The 25680-nt window shown below is 46.7% G+C and overlaps 1 protein-coding gene across 2 annotated transcripts; it reads right to left on the bottom strand.

Moving 5' to 3' along the window:
- Nucleotides 1–1441: 1441 nt before the first annotated feature.
- RILPL1 (Rab interacting lysosomal protein like 1) lies at nt 1442–25680 on the bottom strand. Of its 2 annotated transcripts, XM_056859440.1 has the most exons (8): nt 25384–25680; nt 19151–19301; nt 15012–15130; nt 12680–12898; nt 7057–7232; nt 6630–6722; nt 3994–4081; nt 1467–1586 (listed from the first exon to the last, which is right to left on the bottom strand). In XM_056859440.1, exons 1-8 carry the CDS (start codon nt 25618–25620, stop codon nt 1581–1583), a joined length of 1089 nt encoding a protein of 362 aa, XP_056715418.1. In that variant the 5' UTR covers nt 25621–25680; the 3' UTR covers nt 1467–1580. The 2 variants fall into 2 exon arrangements, with proteins under 2 accessions (XP_056715417.1, XP_056715418.1); XM_056859439.1 differs by lacking the exon at nt 3994–4081 and having other exon boundaries at nt 1442–1586; nt 15012–15133.

The raw sequence follows: 25680 nt of genomic DNA, 5'->3' as shown, positions 1-25680 counted from the left end.
GAGGTCATCTCAGTGGATAAGGACCCAGGCAGCAACTTCTCCGCCTCTATGTGCTAGCCTGTGTGGAGGGGACAGACTGGCAGACTAGGACCCTGGGTGACACGGGTTCGAATCCCCTCTTCTACCATGGAAGCTTGCTGGGAGGTTTTTAAGGCTAGATGGCCATCTGTCAGCAATGCTGATTCTATGACCTTAAGCAGATCATGAGAGGGAGGGCATCTTCTGGGCATGGAGTAGGGGGTCACTGGGGGTGTGGGGGGGGAGGTAGTTGTGAATTTCCTGCATTGTGCAGGGGGTTGGACTAGATGACCCTGGTGATCCCTTCCAACTCTTTGATTCTGTGACCTCAGGCCCGTCCCACACTCTCTGTCTGGCCTATCTCACAGGGTTGTTGTGAGAAAATGGAGGGGGGGGGAAGAGTGTTCTAAGCCGGTCTGAGTCCTGGCTGGGGAGAAAAGCGGGATATGATAAAATAAATGAAAAATGCACGCTAGGATTCTCAATAACAAACAGGCATGCCTACCGCAACTCTTTGGATTTTGATCCTGTATCTGGAGGGAGTGGTTTAAAAGCTGGGTGGTTTTGTTCTCAAGGCCCTTGTGGGAAAAGAAGAGGGCAATGAAGAAAGAGCGGTAACCGGGGGTATGAGGATAACTTTTTTAAAAGGTTAGCATGAATTTCTACAGTTTAGTTTCCGTTAATTAGTCAGAACATTCATAGCAAAACGGCAAGGCACCCTCACAACCTTGTACGTGATCATGCTTTAGGCACTATAAATAACAATCCAAAATACACAGTTCCAAGCCAGTTAGGATCCAGTTCCAGGACTGGCGTCGGCCGTCTTTGCAAAACAGATTCCTTCGGCAAAAGGAAGGTGGCACTGGAGGAGGGTGGAGGAGGAAAGAGCCCAGCTTGCAAGCTTGATCAGTCTTCTATTGTGACGGAGAAGACCAATGAGGGCCGAGGTCTTTAGCAGAAGAAGAAAAAACATGAACCGCAATCTCCAATGCCCTTTGTTCTTCCGTCTGGCAAAGACATCTTTTACCAGGACTACCAGTGAAAGTTCTTATTAATAGCACAGATTCATTTTTTGGTTTAAGGGAAACATTAAGTGCAGTTAATGCAGTGATTAAAAAACAAACCAACCCAAAACGAAACCTGGAAAACAGGCTTGTTAAATTAACACAGCCAGTGATCTAGAAGTGTGGCTACAACTCAGTATACAAAGCCATCATTACGGATGCCGGAATCCTGCTTTTTGGCAGCCAAAAGTAAACGGTAAGGAATCCCTTTTGAAATTCAGTCTGGAAATAAACTCTCGATGCCAATCACGATGCGTAAGGCAAGGGAGTTGGGGTGGGGGGGGAGGAACATAGCCAGGGGTCGCTGTCTACTAGGCGAGTTTTTCCATGTTTGTAGCCAAACCATCCTCTTGTTCTGGTCACAGGTGTTGCAAGGCTTCTAGCCCCTGTTCGGTGTACACGTCGTCTTTGTTCGAGTCGGCCCATTCGCCAAAGGAATCCTGGAAGGGGGTGTTTCTCTGCGTGGCTTGCATCCGTTTCTTATCGCGGGAAAAGAAACTAAACCTTCCAAGAGAGGGAGGGGGAAAAAAGAGGTCAAGACTCAGCAGCGTCAAAGACGGAAGCTTTCTGAAAGCTTCACGTGGAAGATCTCAGAATGGCCAAACTCTGGAGAGGTGAAAATAAAAGGAGCTTTCTGATGGGCTAGCTTGAAGCGGCTCTCGCAATCTCCACAGGGCTTGGTCCAGCCACCGGAAAGCTCTCGGCAGTTGACAGGGTCTTATCTTTGATCCCCCAGAAACCCAGGTTGAAATGTCTCAGGGAGCCAATAAACAGCCTCACCCTCCCACTGGTAAGATGGATTGTTGTGAGGATGAGACCCTCTGACACCTTCTGAGACGGAGGACAGAGTAGAAGAAGAAGGAAGAGTTGGTTTTTATATGCCAACTTTCTCTACCCCTTAAGGAAGAATCAAACCGGCTTACAATCACCTTCCCCTCCCCACAACAGACACCCTGGGAGGTAGGTGGGATTGAGAGAGCTGTGACTAGCCCAAGGTCACCCAGCTGGCTTCATGTGTAGGAGTGGGGAAACTAATCCAGTTCACCAGATTAGCTTCCGCCACTCACATGGAGGAGTGGGGAATCAAACCCGGTTCTCCAGATCAGAGTCCACCGCTCCAAATCACTGCTCTTAACCACTACACCACGCTGGCTCTCTATGCTATTTTAGCCAGAGCCAATCATTTTCTTTCAGTATTTATGGTTTGGGGGGTCAAAGGAAAGGATCCAGCCTGAATCATCAGCGTTTCAACAGTTCTTTATCGTGTAGCACGGTGTGAGGTGTGGCCAGTTTGAGAAAAACGCATCCAAAGCCCTGTGGGTCACGTTATTAACCAATTCTCAGGACACTGACCAGAGTTTGGGCAGTGAAAGTCTTTGCACACCAATGCAGCAAAGCCAGCCATCTTCTCTGAGATGGGTGCAATTAAATATACCTGAAGTTAGAAGAGCAAAAGCAGAGATGATTTCCCAGGTGCCTGGCCCAAGCAACTAAAAAAAAGTATGCTGCCACCAGATTAGGAATTTGGAATATTTTTCCAGCCCTGACACAGACAATTAAGGCAATTGTTTCCCCGTGTCCTTAGTAGTAACCAGACTTCTGTCATGCTCCATTTTTGGCAGCACTCAGATAAAATAAATCTTTTACTTGCCCACAGGATTGTATGGGGGCACCTTCGGCAGGCAGGAAACCTCTGTTGCTAGTTCCAAATACTGCATATTTGCGGCTCTTGAGATTTAGCACCCACTTAAGTCTCACTGCTAACTGACATATAAGGTGACAGACTATGCCTACATCTGGGGAGTTGTTGGTTATTTTATGCAGCATTGTTTGTTTCACTTGTAGCAAATAAAATCATAGTTTTTAAATACAAAATCGACCCGCTCTTTCGGCAGGCGGGCTTCAAAAGCAGGATTAAACTTAATTAGTGATTAATATGCTCATATATAATAAGGCTACATCCACAAGTTTGACTCAGAGTTGACCACCCACTGCTCGTGAATGACTGAGAGCCATGCTGTCATGGAACGTTCACATACATTCCAACTTCTGAGGAGAAAGGCTCAGGGGAAGAATGTGGACAAACTTCTCAAGCTCTGCAAAGGTAATGAAAGGTCAGTTGAGCTAGGAAGCCCGTAGGCCAGAGGTCCCCAAACCTTTGAACCTGTGGGCACCTGTGGAACCCTGACACAGGGTAGTGGGTGCAACCACAAAGTGGCCGCCACAGGAGGTAGAGCCAACCACAAACCCAGAAGACGTTCAAGAGCAGGAGAGGAGCAATTTAAAGAATTAACTGGAAAAAGGAGTGTGAGGGAATAAAACAAACACAGCAATGGCACCTTCCTCCAAAGCAACGTTATTTTAACTTGCATAAGCCAATCAGATCTCCAACGGCCAATCAAAAGGCATGCTAGGCAAAAGCCCCAACTGGCCCCGCCCCATTCTGAAAACAATCTGTGAACACCAGGTAAAGTGTCAATGGGCAACACGTTGGGGATCTCTGCTGTGGACTGTTGGAACTTTTCCCTGGAGAGCTGTGAGCTAAAGAACTAAAGGAGGAAAGCGAGGCGAAGGAAGGTGGTGGGGAAACAACCAAATATTTAGCTGCGTGGGTAGCTGACATAGATAAAGAATGAAATGGCTGGTTAAACGTAAGACAAAAATGCACTGGAACTAAAACTTCCTGAGACATTAGTGGGAATGTCATGCAGCAAAGAGACATTCTGATTGGCTACCTGTTTTTTTTTGTTAAAAAGAGGCACATGATCCCACAATCAGCCAATGAGAATGTAACCATCAGCAAAGGTTAAAATGTGCACTTACGACACATCATGCACCAAATTGGGGGGTGGGGGGCTCTACAGTAGCAACGGGGTGGAAAGAGAACACACAAAAAAAAATTAAATCCTACAAGGGACACAAGTCTTCTTATTGGCTGTAATGTGGGATCATCGGGGATCAATCCGGCAGCTACCATGGGCATTACAGCAGTAAAGATCCTGGTTGAGAAAGTCAGACAAAAAGATATGAGAGACGGCCATAGGAAACAAAAGGTATTCAAACACACCAAACAAGAAGAGAAGAAAATAAAAAGAATGGAAGCCAAACAAACAAGAGAGGTGGGCGTTAACGTCAGGTTATTACACAGGGGACAAAGGTGCAGAAGGTCTGAAATTTAGAAGCAACAATCGCTGGAATCTCTTTGCTCACTCCCTAGTGGGGATGCTTGTCTAAAGCAGCTAGGACACCCATAGTTTCAACTCTTGCTTCAGTCTAGAATTCACAGAATCAGAGTTGGAAGGGACCACCAGGGCCATCAAGTCCAACCCCCTGCACAATGCAGGAAATTCACAACTACCTCCCCCACACACACACACACCCCTAGCGACCAGAAGATGGCCAAGATGCCCTCCTCCTCCTCATCTGCCTAAGGTCACAGAATCAGCATTGCTGACAGATGGCCATCTAGCCTCTGCTTAAAAATCTCCAGGGAAGGAGAGTTTACCACCTCCCGAGGAAGCCTGTTCCACTGAGGAACCGCTCTAACTGTTAGAAAATTATTCCTAATGTCTAATTTTCTGGATAACTACGAGGAAGATGATTTCTTCCGTTCCACTGCATCTGAAGAAGTGAGCTCTGATTCACAAAAGCTCATGCTTCTGTTTTCTTGTTATATAATCCTCTTGCCAAGCCCCTGTGTTTGTGTGTGTGTGTTAAATTTTACTGTCAATGAATTGTTAGTAAAGATAAATAAGTACAGTTATTCAAGTCCACAGGCTTTTACTTATGAACACAATCTTGGAAGTAAAGAACATCCCTATGTTACCCCTTGCTCCTCCCAAGTATCAGGAGGTGCTGAGAGTTGTAGTAGCTAAAAAGGGGTTTCATTTTTCAAGGTTGTTTAAGCACAACAAGGGTGATCATGAAAAACCCACCCTTGTAATCCTAAGAACACTTTCTAGGGAGGAAGCCCCATTGAATAGACCTGAGTAGGATTTTGAGTAAACAAGATTGCACTCTGGGGAAGGCAGATCAAATGGGTGAATTTTGGATCAGCACTACTTTTGGAAGGCACCAGTAGCTTTTGGAAATGGGAAAAATGTATTTAAATGGAAGCTGTCCTAGCATAAATCTGGGGTCACCAACATGAACACATGAAGCTGTCTTATACTGAATCAGATCCTTGGTCCATCAAAGTCAGTATTGTCTACTCAGACCAGCAGCGGCTCTCCAGGGTCTCAGGCAGAGACATTTCACGTCACCTACTTGCCTAGCCCCTCCAACTGGAGATGCCGGGGATTGAACCTGGGACCTTCTGCATGCCAAGCAGAATCTCTACAAACTGAGCCACAGCCCCTCCCCTGGGCACCACAGCGCCTGCTGACACTTTTTCTGGTGCCCGCCAAGTGTTTTTAGGAAACATGTAGGGCCAGGTAGGGCTTTTGTCCAGCAAGGCTTCTGATTGACTACTGGAGATTTGATTGGCCGTGCAGATTTTTTAAAAATGTTGCTTTAGCAGCAGCTGCCACCCCAGCACAAGGATCTACTTTGTGTTACTGCTGTCAAGCTGTGGCAATCATTTTGTGGCTGTCTCCGCCTCCTGCAGCAGCGATTTTGTTGCTGCGCCCACCATACCATACCAGAATTCCTAATGTGCTCACAGGCTCTAAAAGGTTGGGGACCCCTGTTACCAGCTTTTTGTAAACATTCTCGAGAAGAAGAGTTGGCTTTTATATGGCAACTTTCTCTACCACTTAACGAAGAATCAAACCGGCTTACAATCACTTTCCCTTCCCCTCCCCACAACAGACGCCCAGTGAGGTAGGTGGGGCTGAGAGAGCTGTGACTGGCCCAAGTTCACCCAGCTGGCTTCGCGTGTAGGGGTGGGGAAACAAATCCAGTTCACCAGATTAGAGTCCGCCACTCATATGGAGGAGTGGAGAATCAAACCTGGTTCTCCAGATCAGAGTCCCCCCGCTCCGAACCATTGCTCTTAACCACTACACCAAGCTGCCGGAGCAAATCAGCACTCCAGATCCCCACAACACTGCTGTTAAACAAGGACACTGCTCAGATCACCCCAGAGGTTAAAAAAAACAACACAGGTGACCTAACACAGCTGAGCTGTTCCCAATAGAGCTGTTTTGGGGTGAGCTATTCTTAGTGTCGACAACAACACACACAGTCGTTATTATGCTCGGCTGAAGCTCAGCCTTTCTCGAGTTACGCCGCTCGGCCGGCTGCATCGCATCCCACAACACACGGACTTTTGTTCCCCGTGGTTGTGAAAAAGGCCACCCACAAACAAGAGAGATGGAAACAAAAGGAGGGTTTTTGCTTGGTGGATGAATTGCGAGAGCTGGCCCTATTCTTTTAAAAAAGGGAAAAAAGAAAAACACTTCTCAGTGTTTAACTTAAAAAAAAGTTATCTCACCCCCCTCCATTCCAGCTACACTGTCTCTTGGCTGACGACAACCCTGCGGTCACGCTGCCTTGCTAGTCTCAGGAGAAAACAGGCAAGAGTTTAATAATAAGGGTGCTACTTACAGCCGTTTGATACCAGATTCTGGCTGAGGGGATGGTTTTGAGTGGATGACGGGTGTAAGTTGAGGGGATCTCGTTTCTTCATCGGCCTCCTCACTTTACAAAACAAAAAAGGAACAGGACAGGAAAATATAACACGTGCAGCTATATACAGCTCATCAGACCTACGGCAATTTCCCAGCACGGCTGTACACACAAGAGAAAGAAAAGAGAGAGAATACCCATGCTGAAACGGGCACTGGGGGCCTCTAAACCCAGAAAGACCCCGCCATCCCTGCCTTGTTTTACTCTGCGAGTTCAATGGGACACGCTCTCCAGTAACTGAGCACAGGCTTGTAGCGTTAACAGCTGGATCCAGCATGGGCTTAGGCACACCTGCCCCCACTGGAAAGCCAATGGCGTAATTGCGTCTGGGAACTAAAAGCCCCACCTCTTATAATACAAAAGTTCTTCTTGTAGCAGGAAAACTTTAGACTTCAGTTCGTTTCTCTCGTGCAAAACGTCTCGCAGCTCCTGCAAAGTAAACCTGGGCCGATTTGGGTCTTTCAAATCCATGGCTATCTTTTCCGATTCTGAGATGTATTCCTCGTTGTTTGGTTCTTCTGCCTGGAGGAACACACAGGATGGGAATTAATAGTTGGGACTTAATCTAATCTTTTATTGGGTCTGGCTTCGAGGTTGCTGTCGTTAATCAAGTTGTCTTTTAAAAAAGAAGCAAAACAAAAACATTCCTGGGGTGCCTGTCCTGGTAACATCTAGATTAGATTACTGCAGTGCAGTGAGGCTGCCCTTGAAGACTGTCTGGAAGCTACAACTGGTACAGAATGCTGCAGCTGGTGTGTTAACTGGAGCAGGTCGTAGGGACCATATCACTCTAGTCTTGTTCCATCTACACTGTATGTCCTAGGCCCAACAGATCTTTAGGACTGCCTCCTCCCATATGCACCTACCCATACACTCCGGCCCTGCTTCGGTTCACTGCCTTGGAGACCCCAACTGGGTGGACAGATGGCATTAAAATGTTTTAAATAAATCAACAAATCATACAATAAAATGTGCCTTAGAGATTGGCCAAATCTTTTTATTTATTTATTACATTTCTACCCCACTCTCCCCAACCCGAAGCTTGGGCTCAGAGTGGCTCCCACAGTCTAAAACACAATAAAACAATAACCCATTAAAATAGCTTCAAACACAATTTAAAATAGTCCAATAACAAAACCCTCTCAACGTTACTATAACGTTGCAGGATCGAGGCAGGATAAACTATTCCATTGGCAAGTTAGGTGATGAAATTACATTGTGGAACTCCCTGCCCCAGGATGTGGTGATGGCTGCCAACTTGGAAGGCTTTAAGAGAGGAAAGGACATGTTCATGGAAGAGAGGGCTATTCATGGCTACTAGTAAAAATGGATACCAGTCAGGATTAAAAATGGTTACTAGTCAGGATCAGAGGAGCACGCCTATTATAGTAGGTGCTGTGGAATACAGGCAGGATAATACTGCTGCAGTTGTCTTGTTTGTGGGCTTCTTAGAGGCACTTGGCTTTGTGAACAGACTGCTGAACTTGATGGGCCTGGGTCTGATCCAGCAGGGCCTTTCTTATGTTCTTATGTTATATGCTTGACAAGAACTCATGCCAAGTTACAGAAAAAGAGCCAATCTAAAGCTTGTTGGGAGACACCCAACCATACTGACATGTCTTTGAATAATGTCGCTCTGCACATTAAACTAAAGGCATTAGCATCTCAGCTTCTGGACTTGTTGAAAAGGTTTAGCCAAGTGTGCAGAGAGACTGCCTGGTCAGCTTGTTGTGTGGATCTAGCAGCACCTGAAACCAAAATACCAGCTTACTGGTTGGGAAAACCCCTGCATCCGAAGAGCTGTTCTTTGGACCACGGCGGCTTATTTTAACATTTCTGCTGAATCTTGACCAGAGCTAGTTTTTCTGGTTCTGAGTCAGCCAAGGCTCGCCAGTGCAGGCTGTCAGGGCAGTGTGGTTATGCCTATAATTACAGTCTAACCTCCTCTCTGGCGGAGAAAGCTGGGAACGGACCTAATGAGAAGAGACACTGCTGGCCTGAAAGCCAACGAGCTACAAAAGCCAGTGGAATAAAGCAGCCATTCTCTCCGGGGACTGTAGACACTTTGATGCTTTCTGGCTACAGGCCGAGGCACTGCGGGACTCCATTCATAGAAGCTGGGACTTTCCCGTTGGCTACGTGAACAACACAGTCAGTCAGCATTTAATTTATCAAGGAAACAGGAATTGATTTTTTTTTTCTTGAAGAGGCCCAAATAGGGTTGCCAGCTCCGGGTTTGGAATTACCTGGAGATTTTGGGGGTGGAGCTTGAGGAGGACAGGGTTTGAGAGGGGAGGGACTTCAATGCCATAGAGTCCAATTGCCAAAGCGGCCATTTTTCTCCAGGGGAACTGATCTCTATCAGCTGGAGATCAGCTGTAATAGCAGGACATCTCCAGCCACCACCTGGAGGTTGGCAACCTTATGAGCAAGGCAAAGGAAGAAAGAAAAGAGCTGGAAATAATTATCTTTCTCCTTCACTTCTGCGAAAGGTTTAAACAACCCACTTAAAAAAAAATTCAATTTTGAAGACAAAAGAACCATTATTTTTGGAATATTCTAGTTTCTGGGCAGCACTGCAGATTTAACACTGACCCCAACAACTACAGATAGACAACAAAACCAATTGTTTCAAATATCCATTGTTTCAATTGTTTCAATATCAATTGTTTCAAATATCCATTGGCAAGCTGGCAGATCTAATTAAACCTGCAGAATACAAGCATTCTCCACAGTACAATGAAAGGGGCAGCCAGGGGGCTGGGGGGGAGATTAAAAAAAACCAACACAACGATAGAATCAATCACAGTAGCTGGGGGTACTCTGAGTTTAAAATTCATTACAGGGAAATGCTGACTGTCTTCCATATAAACTATGCAGATGTGCCTTTATCTCCTTTTTTTGCATGCTTCCCATAATACAATCTGTTAAAGCTAGTTATAAGAAAAGGGCAAGACGTCAACAGGGGAATTTAAGTCCTGTCTCCTACTAGAAATCCTGCTGGCCTTCCTCCACCTCCCTCCCTTTCTGGCTCCTTGAGCGATTACATTGGGAATCCCTTAAATTTTCAAGCTATGTAGCCTTGAGGGTTAGAATTTGAGTTTTTTTTTAAAAAACATGCTAAGATTTAAAGGCAAACAGCATTCCAGGAATCGTGCAACCAAAACAACAGGATTATCTGCATCATGTTTTCTTCTAAAACAATATAACCAGTTAATTTTTATTTTTAAAGGGTTCTACTCTCCAGTCTTTGATCAGGCATCCTTCCTCCACCTCCCTCCCTTTCTGGCTTCTTGAGCAATTACATTGGGAATCCCTTAAATTTTCAAGCTATGTAGCCTTGAGGGTTAGAATCTTGCTTTAAAAAAATAATGCTAAGATTTAAAGGCAAACAGCATTCCAGGAATCATGCAACCAAAACAACAACAGAAAAGAGCAACCAAAATGATTAGGGGACTAGAGTAACTGTCCTATGGGGAGTGGTTAAGACGCTTAGGGCTGTTTAGCTTGAAAAGAAGGCGGCTGAGGGGAGACATGATAGAGGTCTATAAAATTATGCATGGTTTGGAGAGAGTGGACAGGGAGAAGCTTTTCTCCCTCTCCCATAACACTAGAACACGGGGTCATCTGCTAAAGCTGGAGAGCAAGAGATTCAAAACAGATAAAAGGAAGTATTTTTTCACACAACGCATAGTTAAATTGTGGAACTCCCTGCCTCAGGATGTGGTGATGGCTGCCAGCTTGGAGGGCTTTAAGAGGGGAGTGGACATATTCATGGAGGGGTATTCATGGCTGTTAGTTAGAATGGATACTAGTCATGCTGCATACCTATTCTCTCTAGTATCAGAGGAGCATGCCTATTATTTGGGTGCAGTGGAACATAGACAGGATGCTGCTGCTGCAGCCGTCTTGTTAGTGGCTTCCTAGAGGCACCTAGTTGGCCACTGTGTGAACAGACTGCTGGACTTGATGGGACTTGGTCTGATCCAGCAGGGCCTTTCTTATGTTCTTATTATCTGCATCATATTTTCTTCGAAAACAATATAACCAGTTAATTTTTATTATGTTAATTTTTAAAGGGTTCTACTCTCCAGTCTTTGCTCAGGTATAAACCTATACTGTACTTTATGTAGTTGTATGCTTTGCTGTGTTTTAAATGGTGGGTTTTAATAATTTTTATGATGTGTTATGTTTTATATTTTGTAAACCACCTGGGGTAGGTTTCCCTGAAGAGGTGGCATACAAATCTTCCAAATAAACAAATAAAAAGTGACCAAACCTAGATTATTAGGAAGAGATCATAGGCAAAAAGTAATTCAGGTAGTACAGAATTTAGTAAATCTGGGTGTGTTTGTTTTTTAAGTTCCTAATTCTCATGGTTGTGCCAAAATCTGTGCTACTCCTAGAATTCCTAGCCATCATCTGCTTCCTTGTAAAACAAACTGCAACATGAAAGTAGAATTATAAGTAATATTTGTGTAATTTATTCTAAAATGTCTCGATGGCAGAATCTGGTTTTTTGGGAGGAACAGATGTAGAATAGACACAGCTGTGCATACAATCTACATAGATTCATTAACGAGACAACTTCAATTCACTTTCTCAGTGGTTTTAACTTCTGCATCGGGTTCCTTCTCTGCCAGCTTCCAAGTCTTAGATGTAAACATGAGAGGCAGACAAGTTTCCCAGTCCTCATAAGCACTCCAGGGGCACTGAAGGGCAGACAGATCAAGTGAACATTAAAAAAACTACAATCGTCATACAAAGCCTGGGGTGGGGAGCTCCCTCTACACCAAGAACTTCAGCCCAAGGGACAAGCCTGCTGAAGTGTAGCCAAGTAGAATCCTAAAATAGATCTAGTGTTGTTTATAATCGCTTATTTCAGCTGGAGGGGGGAAAAAACCCTGAAAAAATTACATTTAAAATTAAAATGATCTGCACTTTCTTTTATAACTTAAGTATATATCTTTTACCTCTGCAACATCAAACACGCAGTTATGTACAATGTTTAAAATCAAAAGCAACAAACTACAAATTTAAAGACCAAAAATAATATAGAGGAGGCGGTAAGAGGAGGAGCAGATCTCTGGAACGATGGCATATACATTTTCTTAGCCATATTTTTTTCTTAACAATCTTTCCTTAAGAGACATACCGAGCCTATATTTACAGCCCACTCCTATGTTTACTCAGAAGTAAGCCTCAATAACTTCTTACTTTTAACTAAGTATGTGTTGGATTGCCCCTTAAAGGGATCTTTCATTTATTTAAATAGGGTAGACTAGACCTTGACAAGAAGGATGCAGAAAAGAATGGCAGTTGTTTTCTTTGTTGAAGAAAAAAAGAAACTGAAGGAGGAAAATATGCACATCAAGGACATTTGGGTCAGATCCTGTGGATCTATTCTGCAAGGAACCTTCTCCCCCAATTTTTTTTTTACATCCCAGATGCAGACAGCGGGACCCCTTTTATGACCATGAAAACAGAATATCTAAGCCATCCACAGGCAAGGGGGTTATCTCACACACACACACACAAACACACACAAAGCTGCCTTATACTGACTCAAACCACTGGTCCATCAAGTTCAGTATTGTCTACTCAGACTGGCAGTGGCTCTCCCAGAGTCTGAGGCAGAGGCCTTTCACATCACCTTCTACCTGGTCCTTTCAACTGGAGATGTCAGGGGTCGAATCTGGGACTCTGAATGCCAAGCAAATGCTCTACCACTGAGCCAGAGCCCCTCCGCAACATGGAGTACTCCCCAGGTTATGCAGAAAAATAGGACGCTGAAAATTAGCCAAGATAATGTTTAAAAAGGCAATGCAAACAGTCCCAGAATCCTCCTCCAAGTACAACCCCCCAAATTCTTTAGGGAGAGTCATGCCAGTAAAAGCGCAATACCAGGTTTCTCATGCACCGACTCTCTTTGCCGAGGTGAATCCCACCGGCCAGTTCGCGGCACCTACCGGAACGTCTTCTCCATTCTGGCTGGGCTCCCCCTGCAGTTTCTCCCGGAGCTTCCCCAGCTCGGCCCGGAGCGCCGCCATCTCCTGCTCCTTGGTTTGCAGGTACGCCTCCAGCTCCACTTTCTGCTCGATGAGCGCTTTCCCTTGCGCCTCTACCACGGTGATGCGGTGGCGAAGGTCGTGGTTGATCTTCATGAGTCTGTTCTGCTGCTGCTGAAGCTGTGGGAGAGAGAAAGGACAAGCCGCTGATAAGCCTCGGCAATTAAGTGGCAAACAATTCCGCTTATTTAATAAAGGAGAGGGGCGAAAAACAGGAGGTGACAAGATGCTGGGTCAGATTATGCCGAAAGACCTTTCCATTTCAGGGTGATTTTTAAACGGAAAATTATTTGCTGCTGCTGAAGCCCCAGGGGAGACTCCAGATAATCTTTAAATAGCTGACACATTTCCGGTTCAGATCAGATCTTCTGGCTCCCACAAAATGTTAATTTAATCCTGCATTTTCAGCACAATCTTATGCACGTCTACTCAGAAGTAAATCCCACTAGGTCCAGTGGTGCTTACTCCTACATAAATGTGTACAGGATTGCACCCTTAGTCACATGAACACATGAGGCTGCCTTCTACTGAATCAGACCCTCGGTCCATCAAAGTCAGTATGGTCTACTCTGACAGGAAGCAGCTCTCCAGGGTCTCAGGTAGAGGTCCTTCACATCACCTACTTGCCTAGTCTCTTTAGCTGGAGATGCCGGGGGTTGAACCTGGGACCTTCTGCATGCCAAGCAGATGCTCTGCCACTGAGCCATAGCTCCTCCCTTAGCAATGATCAGCTACATACTGGGAAGTAAGCAGGAAGTGTGACACAGTGGCAGGAATGCTGGAGAGAGAATGAAGGGGGAGGTGAAGTTCAGACTCCTGCACAGACAAGCAGCCCACTGGATGACTTTGGACCAGTTGCTGTCTTGCAGGCTGCCCTCCCTCACAGGGTTGTTGTGAGGGCCAAACAGCCGGAGGGAACCCCTACACATGCTACCCTGAGCTCCTCGAAGGAAGCACGTAATAAAAATTGTGATGGGCTAATGGTCATTCTGTGTTGTCTGGCCCCAACAGAGGGTCTTCTGAGGTATACTGCACCTGAATATGGAAGTTCCATTCTCTGTTGTTATGTATTGATAGACCTAGCTTCTGTTGTATAACAGGGGGATTGGGTCTAAACATTAAAAATTACTTGGCCGAGATTAATATAATACAGAAATGGAAAAACTGAAAACCACCCTCTGGATGCACAAGGTCTGACATCTTAGATAAATTGTCCCCCCCCTCCAAAAAAACAACAAAAAACAGAACTTGATGGGGTAGTAGAACACAGACCATTTTATGGAGGAAAAGTACTCAGTAATTACTTTTCTGCAACCAAAACAGTTGAGAGGGTATAAATCAAACAAACATAACGCCAGATATGATACTAGAGATCAGGGAACTTCTCTTAAAAAAACACACACACAGGAGAATTCCTATTCCAATCAGAGCTGCAGAGTGGAGGGAAAGGGGCCTAAAATCTCTCTCCCTGTGTTGCTGTGTGGACCGATAGAGGACAAAGGAATTTATCCAGGAAAGGAAAAGAAGAACATCACAGAGAGGGCAAATGTTTCTGATAACAGCCCTGCCTGGGAGACAGAGAGAGTCAGTCAGTGTTGAATGTCAACACAGCAGGGAGGGAATCCTCTCTGTACGGTAGTCCTGATCCAAATCAGGGACCCATGTGGCTGTTACAAGCCTTTAAAACCCAAGGCAGATCTGTACAAGCAGCTCCCAGCGTCATGTCTGTTTTGGACAGTTCTTTCCATTCGTATTACGGTTTTATTACTGAGTACAGCCTGTGTGTCTAAGCTTCCATTGCAGAACAAAACCATAGGATTGGGGAGGGGGGTCTGAATATGTTATTATTTGAATATATAAATATATTCTGTCACATTATGAGAAAACAAGAGTCCCTGGAAAAGACAATCATGCTAGGAAAAGTGGAAGGCAGCAGGAAAAGAGGAAGACCCAACAAGAGATGGATTGACTCTATAAAGGAAGCCACAGGCCTCAATTTGCAAGATCTGAGCAAGGCTGTCAAAGATAGGACATTTTGGAGGACACTGATTCATAGGGTCGCCATGAGTCAGAAGCGACTTGACGGCACTTAACACACACACACACACACATTTATATTTATATATTATTATATGAATATGTTTATCCTATAATGCAAAACAAAAACAAAAAGTTATAAAAAGATGACTTCAGGACTATTCCTCAATGGAAAGAGGAAGCTGTGGCCCCTTACTGCTTCCACATCCTCATTCCTGAGCCCCAGCTCTCGGTCCTTGGCTCGGATTTCATCCCTCTGTTTATCGACCACTTCCTTCAGCTTTTTCATCACTTGTCTCTCCCTTTCCGACATTCCTGGTTGAAAAGAAAGAGCGAGAGAGAGACAGAGAGAAGGACCAGTCAACAGCAGGAAACACTGAACGGTTCTTTCAATGACCAGGCACAACCGGCCTTTTCTTGCTAGCAGCAATGTGACAGGCAGAAATTCAACCAGTTAGCTGGTTCAACTCTGGAGAGAAATCAATTGGGAAAGCTGCACCTGAGGGACCTCAGCCTGTTAAGCAGCTGTTGAAGGCATAGCAGTTCTACTCCCCGCCCCCTGAAGGTGGCAACCATTACATAGCAAAAAAAAGTGCGCTTTTTTGCGCTTTAGGCAAAAAAAGAAGAAGTTGAAAACACAGATACTAGTATTCACATTGTGGTTATTTATTTAGTGTGTTTTTATCCTGCTTGGGGCAGTATATATGGTTCTCCCCTCCAGTTTATTCTCACAACAACCCTGTGAGGTAGGTTAGGCTGCAACACAGACGCTGGCCCAAAGCCACCCGATAAACTTCATGGCTGAGTGAGGATTTGGACTTGAGTGTCACCCGGTCCTACTGCAAGATCCTAACCACTATACTGCACTGTCCCCCTAGGTTGTTCCATGGTTTCCCAGACTCCGTGCAAAGGCTAAAGATATTGGATGCAGCCACCACGATGAAGCTATGTGAGTTGAGAAGAGCAGTCTTCACAGTGCCTGGATAGAAGATTACCCAGAAAACCCCTCTATACTGCACTAACAGTAACAATTCTAAGAACACTTTCCTGGGAGTAAGCCCCACTGAATATACCTGAGTATAATTCTGAGTAGACATGCTTAGGGTTGCTCTCTTAGCTACCTGGAGGAAAGGAGTATAATATGTAAACTCTTTCCTTTTGCTAAACTAATTCGCCTTTTCCCTTTCCAGCCAATTAGAATTGCTTTTAAGGGTGCAGGTATATGAAGACAAGCGACCTCCTAAACTCTGGACAGAAAGTGCATATATAGCCCAAAGTCAACAATGCTGGTTTCCTTTCCCCAGCATTAAGAAGCAGCAATCTCTCTTTTAAATACTCTGCGCAACATTACGGCAACTCCTACACACGAAGCCAGCTGGGTGACCTTGGGCTAGTCACACACTCTCAGCCCCACGTACCTCACAGGGTGTCTGTTGTGGGGAAGGAAAGGTGATTGTAAGCCAGTTTGATTCTCCCTTAAGTGGCAGAGAAAGTCAGCATATAAAAACCAACTCCTGTTCTTCTCCTTCATCTGCTTTCTTTTGCTACCCAATTTTGCCTTTTGGGTCTGGGGATGTGGCTACACGGGCTCCCAATTCTTTTCCCAGACTTTTAAAGGAGCAGCCTATGTTATTTCCCCCACCCTAAATGGTCGTCATCCCTGAAGAACTCTGGCGTTAGCAATAATAAGCCATTAAAATTAAGAACTGGACAGACCTGAAGTGACAAAGCTGGTCAAGGAAGCTGTACTCATCATCACAGGGAAGAGGCATCTCTTGCAGTGACCAGCCTGCTTGGTGGGTTAAGGACGCTTGCTAGGTGTGCTGAAACATGTGACTCTGCCTCGTCCTCCCCCACATCAAAAGGATGCTCCAATTGCACCTGGGCAGGTACCAAACCTCAGCTGGAAAGCAGCTTTTGTGGCTTGGGAGGGCTTGTTGCTACAAAGCATCTGTTGCCCCTCTGGAGCAAGCCCTGACGCCTAAGCCTGCTGTTCTTCTCTGGCTTTCCTCCAAAAGCACTTTAACCTCCCAGCTCCAGTGATATTTATCTAGGTTTTATTTTGCCGAGGGCCCAACCTCTACCTGCATGCACCACAGAGTTAGAAAATAGATTTCTCTACTTCATGTTCTACAGGTGTACACGGAGCCCCAAAGAAGCAGTGCTGAGCAGACATCTAAAATAGGCGATGCTGTTCTGCCCTGGAGGCTGCTTTGCAGGCTGATCCTGTGTTTACTCAGAAGTAAATCCCTCAGACTTGCTCCCAGGGCAATGTGCAGCTGTAAAGCCTGATATGATGTATGCTTACTTGGGAGTAAGTTCTGCTGAGTTCCCTAGGACTGAATCTTGGTTTTCATTCCCTTTCCTGAACATTAATATATATATTTTAAAAATCTTTATTACAGCACAGTTTAAAGCAAATGATGCTGTCCAGAATAAGTCTTAGTGGGTCTCAGTCTAGTTAATGCCAGTGTTGGGTATCAATCGAACTAGGATCTGTGAGAAACAGGTTTGAATCCCTCATCCTGCCATGGAAGCTTTGCTGGGTGACCCTGGGCTAGTCGCATGCTCTCAGCCTAACCTACCTCACAGGGATGTTGTGAGAAAAAATGAAGAATGATGTAAATGGCTTTAGGTCCCCACTGGAGAGAAAGGTGGAGTTTAAATGAAGTACAGCCAGCGTGCTCTAGTGGTTAAGAGCTGTGGACTCTAATCTGGAGAACCGAGTTTGATTCCCCACTCCCCCACATGAGTAGCGGACTCTAATCTGGTGAACCGGGTTGGTTTCCCCACTCCTGCACGTGAAGCCAGCTGGGGGACCTTGGACTAGTCACGGTTCTCTCTGAACTCTCAGCCCCACCTACCTCACAAGGTGCCTATTGTGGGGAGGGGAACGGAAGGAGATTGTAAGCTGGTTTGATTCTCCTTAAAACGTAGAGAAAGCTGGCATATAAAAACCAACTCTTCTTCTTCTTCTAAATAGAACTGGTGCTTGGATGGAAGATTGTGTAAGATGCTCTGAGCCCTCCAAAGGAAGAACAGACAGTTTTGTGTGACTCCTGTCGCACAAATCTATTGAATCTGCTCCACTCACTACTGCGAAGGGAACATGGGCTGCTGATGCCCTGTCTGGCTGGGCAGAAGATGGGAATTGCACAGAACAATTGCTCATTCTCTCTGTGAGGACAAAGGAAGGACGATCACGGGAAAGGAACGGTTAACTCATGTGCGAATGCTCAGTTCTGCTCCCCTGCAGCACCACGGAGGAATTAATTCCCACCCAAGCAGGTGCTACTCCCACGGCTTCCGAAGGAGGTTAGGCCAAACAGAAATAGTTTATCTGTGAAATACGAAGCTGCTGGTGCAGCCCTGTTGGGGCTTGCATGAGCCACTGCCAGATCTACTGGGACAAGCTGCTTTGGCACCCCAGTCTGTTTTGGCGAGGAGTCTCGATGCTGCGTGCCATTTAGAGGAGGAGAAGAAGAAGAGTTGGTTTTTATATGCCGACTTCCTCTACCACTTAAGGAAGAATCAAACCAACTTCCCATCTCCTTCCCCACAACAGACACCCTGGGAGGTAGGTGAAGCTGAGAGCTGTGACTAGCCCAAGGTCACCCAGCTGGCTTCATGTGTAGGAGTGGGGAAACCAACCGGGTTCACCAGATTAGCCTCCACCGCTCATGTGGAGGAGTGGGGAATCAAACCCAGTTCTCCAGAGCAGAGCCCACTGCGCCAAACCACCGCTCTTAACCAATACACTACGCTGGAAGCCAGGAAACTCCCCCCCCCCCCCCGGTTTGAGACTACATGTCATTCTTTCTCAGGAGCACCTGGATTTCTAGCCAGCTCATAGCTTCTATCCACAAGAACAGCTATCAGGAGAAAGAATCCAACAGGCCTAGTTCAACTACTACACCACCCCGGGTCTATAAGTTTTAAGTACATTCATTTGTGGGGAGGGTTATGGGGAGACATGCTAGAGCTCTATAACATCATGCATGGTATGGAGAGAGTGGACAGGGAGAAGCTTTCCTTCCTCTCTCATAATACTCGAATGCGGGGTCATCTGCTGAACCTAGAGGGCTAGCCCTTCTTAGCTTCCGAGATCGGGCAAGCCTAGGCCATCCAGGTCAGGGCAAAGACAAACAGAGGTGGTTTGCTATCACCTGCCTCTGCCTAGCAACCCTGGACTTCTTTGCTGGTCTCCCATCCAAGTACTAACCAGGGCTGACCCTGCTTAGCTTCCAAGATCTAACAAGATCAGGCTAGCCTGGGCCGCCCAGGTCAGGGCAATCTAATACAAGCCAATTACTGGAGGAGTGGGGATGCACTTGCCTTCGTGTCTTTGGAACTCTTCTTCTGAGAAATTGACATCTTTGTGAGAGAGGTTGGTCAGCAGCTGCTTGTTCTCCTCCTGCAGCTGAGCAATCTGGGTGAGGAGGTCCTGGGCTTCCCCTCGCCACACGTCTTCCACCAGCTCCAGCTCCTAGAGGAAGAGATGACAGATGATCTCAGGCTCAGGTGACTCTGATTCAGCAGGCGGCCTCCTTCCCTGACTCCGGCTTGTGTCCTGCCCTTGGGACGCGGCACCTTTTGGAATAGAGTTTGCTTGGTGCCACAGGAGATTTCATCCCCTTATTAATGTTGGGGGGGGGGAGTTGGGATGTCCCTGCAGAACAATATGGCCCCCACTTACGGACCAGCAAGGGGAGGCCACAGCAAGTACGGTGAAAGCATGGGGGGGCAGGAGGCAGAGGCTTGGGGGGGTCTATTGGAAATGCTTGGGTGTGAGGTTGCCAACTTCTTTTTGGATCCTGTGTCTTTTTGGATCCTGTGTCTTTAACACCCACTTAAAGTGCCGGCTTCAGAAGATGACGGTGCTCCTCTTTAAGCGGTGGAAAGCTTTGCCTTTTCATATCTGAACACCTAGCTGCTGTTACTGAAAAGAGGCAGAGTGGTATAATGGTTAGAGTGTCAGACTGCATTCTGGGTTCAAATCTCTGCTCTGCCATGGAAGTCTGAGAGTGAGTGACAGACCCAAGATCACACAGTGCCGGTGTGGTGCTTAAGAGCAGTGGTTTGGAGTGGTGGAGTCTGAGCAGGAGAACCAGGTTTGATTCCCCACTCCGCCACATGAGCAGCGGACACTAATCTGGAGAAGAGGGTTAGTTTCCCCACTCCTACACATTAAGCCAGCTGGGTGACCTTGGGCGAGTCACACTCTCTCAGCCCCACCTACCTCACAGGGTGTCTGTTGTGGGGAAGGGAAGGAGATTGTAAGACGGTCTGATTCTTCCTTAAGTGGTGGAGAAAGTCAGCATATAAAAACCAACACTTCTTCTTCTAGTAAGTTTCAGTGACAGAATGGGGATTTGAGCCTGTGTCTCCAAAATGAGGTTTGTGGAGCACTTACTGAGGAAAAAAAATAGGACACTACAGTATCTTGCCTATAATTAAAAAAACAAACACGAGAGGAAGTCTGTAATGAGCTGCAGTGCCCACCACCCGAATCTTCCTCATTCCATTCCCTTTTACTTTAGAGCGTTCAACTGTCCTTGTGTGCGTGTGTTAAGTGCTGTCACTCATGGTGACCCTATGAATCAATGTCCTCCAAAATGTCCTAACCTTAACAGCCTTGCTCAGGTCTTCCAAATTGAGGGCCATGGCTTCCTTTATAGAGTTAGTCCATCCATCTCCTGTCGGGTCTTTCTCTTTTCCTGCTCCCCTCAACTTTTCCTAGCATGACTGTCTTTTCCAGTGATTCTTGTCTTCTCATGATGTGACCAATGTACGACAGCCTCAGTTTAGTCATTTTAGCTTCTAGGGTCAGTTCAGGCCTGATTTGATCTATAACCCACTGATTTGTTTTGTTGGCAGCCAAGGGTATCCGTAACACTCTCCTCCAACACCACATTTCAAAGGAATCTACTTTCTTCTTATCAGCTTTCCTCTCCTTGACCCCCAGCAAATCACCTTCCTCCCCCACCCCGCGTCCCCCTGGCACCCTTGTCTATCCCTTCCTGCCTGGCTTTCAAAGTTGCTGAACAGGAAGAAACAAAAAGAGACATTTCTGCTGAGCAGGCAGGAAACAAACCTGCACAAAAACATGCCAGGCAAAGGACTGGGCAGGGCTGCCCTCTGTCCCCCATCTCTGCGTGAATGAAAACAGAACTGCCAGATTAGTTGTGGCCTTGCTTAGATTTCAAGTGCGGCCAAGCTGGGAATCCTATCAACAATTCTGGTTCTTCTATCTCAGAAAAAGATCCCATACAACCAGAAAAGGGCCCTCAGAATGATCCAGGAATTGCAGTGCATTCCCTAGGGCAGAGAGCTAGAGTCTGGGGGTTTTCTGTTTAGAAAAAAAGATGACCAAGGGAGGCCGTGGCTCAGGGGTAGTGCATCTGCTTGGCATGCAGAAGGTCCTAGGTTCAATCCCTGGCATCTTCATTTGAAAGGACCAGGTAGAAGGTGATGAGAAAGACCTCTGACTGAGACCCTGGAGAGCCATGGGGAGGGGCTGTGGCTCAGTGGCAGAGCACCTGCTTGGCAAGCAGAATTTCCCAAGTTCAATTCCGAGCATCTCCAAGTAAAAGAACCAGGCAGTAGGTGACGGGAAAGACCTCTACATGAGACCCTGGAGAGCCACTGCCAGTCTGAGTACTCAATACTGACTTTGATGGACCAAAGGTCTGATTCAGGATATGGCAACTTCATGTGTTCACAAAATAACACATGGCATGTGAGAAAGTCTTTCTCCCAAATACTAGCAATCCAGGGGTATCCAGCTGTGGATGGACAATAATATAGTCCACATAATTTACTTCTGCACACAATGCATAATTAATTTGTAGTCTTCGGTACCACAGAATGGAACGGTGGCCTTTAGATGGTTTTAAAAGGATTTTAGAGAAATTCACAGAAAAGAGGTCTATCAGTGGCTGCAAGGCATGATGGCCAAATGGATCTTCCATTTCAGAGGCGATCCCGGGGGGGAGGGGCATGACAGGGGGAGATTTTGGTTCCTGTGCCCCTGTTTGTGGGAGCATCTCACTGGCCGCTGTAGGAAATGGGATGCTGAACTAAAAGGACCTTTGGTCAAATCAAAGAGGGCTCCTGTTATAGCTCCTACGCTGCTTCATACTAAGCAGGGTAGCAACTGGGTGGGGGTGGGGGATTTTCCCCTCCTCCCACACTCTCCTGTTTCATCTTCCCAGGATACAAAGTGGAGGTTAAATTTAGCTCAGCTCGTTCTGTTCCTACAGCAAGGACCAGCAGGGCTTGTTTACAGACGTTCAGAGGTGGTTGCAGGATTGTTAGCCCACGGCTAAATACTCCTATTGCCAAAAAGAAATTCCAAATTCCTTAGCATCCTCTCCAGAGCAGTGAACACCACCTGCCAAAAATGACGTCTTTTATCATATGACTGCTTGTTGTTCTGGGTGGAGCAAGTCAAGGGCCCCGGATTTTTTCAGAAGTTGTTGACTGTAGCATGTAGCCAAATTGGAGGTAGACCCAGGTTCAAAGATTCTGGTTCCATAAAGTGGAAGAAACAAATTCAAACAATTTTGTGTGGCTCCCAGATCCCTGGATTCCAAACCCCTTTCTTTCTTCCTCTTCTTCTGTGGCTCTCTCAAACAAACGAAAGTCCTTCCCACAATGCATTGCTAACATGTGGAACTCATTGCCACAAGATGAAGGAATGGCCACCAACTTTAATGGCTTTAAGAGAGGATTGACAAAGGAAAAGTCCATCTTCATGGCTGTTAAGCCATGAAGGCTAAATGGAAACTCCATGTTCAGAGGCATTATACCTCTGAATGGCAGTTTGGAAGGCTACCAGAACTGGCTCTAGCAGAAGATGCTGGACTAGATGGATGTGGGAACTGATCCTGCCAGACTATTCTTCCACTCTGGTTTTCGGCAGTCTCAGTTCAGCCTCCAGGACTTCAGCTGTAGAATTTGTCTTTAAAACTACAGCTTCGATCTAGAGTATGTAAAGAGTGTCTTTGAGTCATGTGCAGAGTACATTTTCTCCATTGCTCTTTGGGTTTTGGGGGGGGCGCTGAGATGGCAACCCTGTGCACACTAGGAGGAGTGGAAATCCCATTTAAATCTATTGGGTTTACTTATAAGTAAAATGTGTAGGGCCAGGCAATACAGAAAGAACAAGAGATGCCAGGGCATGTAAAGTGAATGATGGCTGCACATGTGTAGATGATGGTAGGCAGCCAGTGATGATGGGAAGGTAATCTGTCCATGCTCAGAAACACCCTCTTCTTTACTCAGGCTCCAAGTCGGGAGAGAAATCCATCTGGAACCCCTGAATCTGAATGATGCCCTATATTAGTTTGCTGATCTCCAGAACTACTCAGCGATAAGGAGAAGGCACTCTGCCCATGGTCAGAGGTCCGATTCTCTCACTGGTGTGTATTTACCCAGCTTCGGCAAATGAGAAGAAAAGAGCAACAAGGATGATCAGGGGCCTGGAGACCAAGCCCTACGAGGAAAGGCTGAGGGAGTTGGGAATGTTTAGTTTGGAGAAGAGGAGGTTGAGGGGGGACATGACTGCTCTCTTGAAGTCTTTGAAGGGCTGTCACTTAGAGGACAGCAGGGAGCTGATCCTGTTGGCAGCAGATGATAGGACTCGCAATAATGGGTTTAAACTGCAGGTGGAAAGGTATCGGCTGGATACTAAGAAAAATGTTTTTACAGTAAGAGTTGGACAGTGAAATCAGCTACCCAGGGAGGTGGTGAGCTTCCCCCTCACTGGCAGTTTTTGAACAGAGGCTGGACAAGCACTTGTCAGGGATGCTCTAAGATGATCCTGCATTGAGCAGGGGGCTGGACACCCAGAATCATTGAGTTGGAAGGGGACCACCAGGGTCATCTAGTCCAACCCCCTGCACAATGCAGGAAATTCTAAACTACCTCCCCCCCACACACACACAGGGACCCCTACTCCATGCCCAGAAGGTGGCCAAGATGCCCTCCCTCTCTGATCATACACACTCCAAGGCCTGTATGGCCCCTTCCAACTCGACCGTTCTAAGAGGCCAAGCTGTTGCCCCAAGGAGCTTCCAAGCGGAAGGCTCAGATGAGGAGCGGCTGTGGGGCGCCCGGCCTGGGCCTTCCACCCAGGGCCGGTGTCAGTCATTTTTGCGCCCTAGACAAGGCTACTTGTGCCACCCCCATTGCTAAACAATTTTCAAAAACAGATGTCTTGTAGGGAAAAAAATAAAAGCACAACACTTTTTATAAGATGTTGTAATTAATTCTATTCCTTGGCTCCATCATCATCAAAAGGGAGACTGCGGCCAAGAAATCAGAAGGCAATTGAGACTGGGAAGGGCAGCCATGAAAGAGCTAGAAACGATTCTGAATTGTAAGGATGTGTCACTGGCCACCAAGATCAAGTTAATTCATGCCATCGTATCCCCTATTACTATGTTTGGGTGTGAAAGCCGGGCAATGAAGAAAGCTGACAGGAAGAAAGTAGACTCCTTTGAAATGGGGTGTTGGAGGAGAGTGTTACGGGTACCGTAGATTGCCCCAAAAACCAAATCAGTGGGTTCTAGATCAAATCAAGCCTGAACCGACCCTAGAAGCGAAAATGACTAAACTGAGGCTGTCGTATTTTGGTCACGACAAGCGTCACTGGAAAAGACCGTCATGCTAGGAAAAGTTGAGGGCAGCAGGAAAAGAGGAAGCCCCAACAGGAGATGGATGGACTCAATCAAGGAAGCCACGGGCCTCAATTTGCAAGATCTGAGCGAGGCTGTCAAAGACAGGACGTGTTGGAGGACTATCGATTCCTAGGGTCGCCACCAGTCGGAAGCGACTTGAGGGCACTTCACACACACAATCCATTGCATTCCATGGCACTCGTCGAAAAGGGCCAGAGTCCAGTAGCACCTTAAAGACTAACAAAAATATTTTCTGGTCGGGTATGAGCTTTCGTGAGCCACAGCTCACTTCTTCAGATATCTAACTTTAGTCTAACACTTCTTTAGTCTAACACGGCTACCCACTGTGAATTATCTTCACGGAAGGCACCACCTTTAGCCGTACAGAATGGAAATCCGTCAACCTTGTGAAGAAGCTTGCACAGGTACAGACAGACATCATTTTTCTCACCAAACGCAGAAGACTCAACATCATACCTAAGGGACAAGGTATCTGAAGAAGTGAGCTGTGGCTCACGAAAGCTCCTACCCTACCAGAAAATATTTTTGTGAGTCTTTTAAGGTGCTACTGGACTCTGGCCCTTTTCGACTAGTGCAGACAGACTAACACGGCGACCCACTGCGAATTCCATAGCACTGTTGGGGTACTCATCTTTTTTTTTTTATACTTTTTTTTATTGTTGGGGTACTCATCTTTTTTTTTATAATTTTTTTTATTGTTGGGGTACTCATCTTAAACGGAAAAAAAGAAGGAGAAATTGCCAGTTGCATTCCCCCCCCCCCCCCAAGAAACGGATCTTTTTGAAGCGGTGCCCTCCCGGCCAGTTCTGCGCCCCTCTGCGGTCTGCACCCCCACCCACCCCGACCCCCGTCCGGCTCACTGACCTGCTGGTGCTTCCTCTCCTTGTCGAGGCGGTCGGCGCGCTCGAGGCGCAGGCGGTCGAGCTCGAGGCGCAGCTCGTCGAGCTCGGGGCGGAGGGCGCCGCGGCCGACCAGCGCCTCCAGCAGCTCCAGCACGCGCACCACCTGCGGCATCAGGCGGCCCACCGCCTCGCAGCCGTGCTGCTCGATGAGGCGCTCGAACTCGTGGCCCACCAGCGAGGCCAGGTCGTACACGTCCATCACCGTCAGCTCCGCCGCGTCCTTCTCCAGCGCCGGCGGGCAGCGCGGCCCCCCGCCGCC

The sequence above is a fragment of the Euleptes europaea genome, chromosome 13, assembly GCF_029931775.1.
Source record: "Euleptes europaea isolate rEulEur1 chromosome 13, rEulEur1.hap1, whole genome shotgun sequence".
NCBI classification, from domain to species: Eukaryota; Metazoa; Chordata; class Lepidosauria; order Squamata; family Sphaerodactylidae; genus Euleptes; species Euleptes europaea.
The sequence above is the reverse complement of the archived record's forward strand: the minus strand, read 5'-3'. Positions and strand labels throughout refer to the sequence as shown.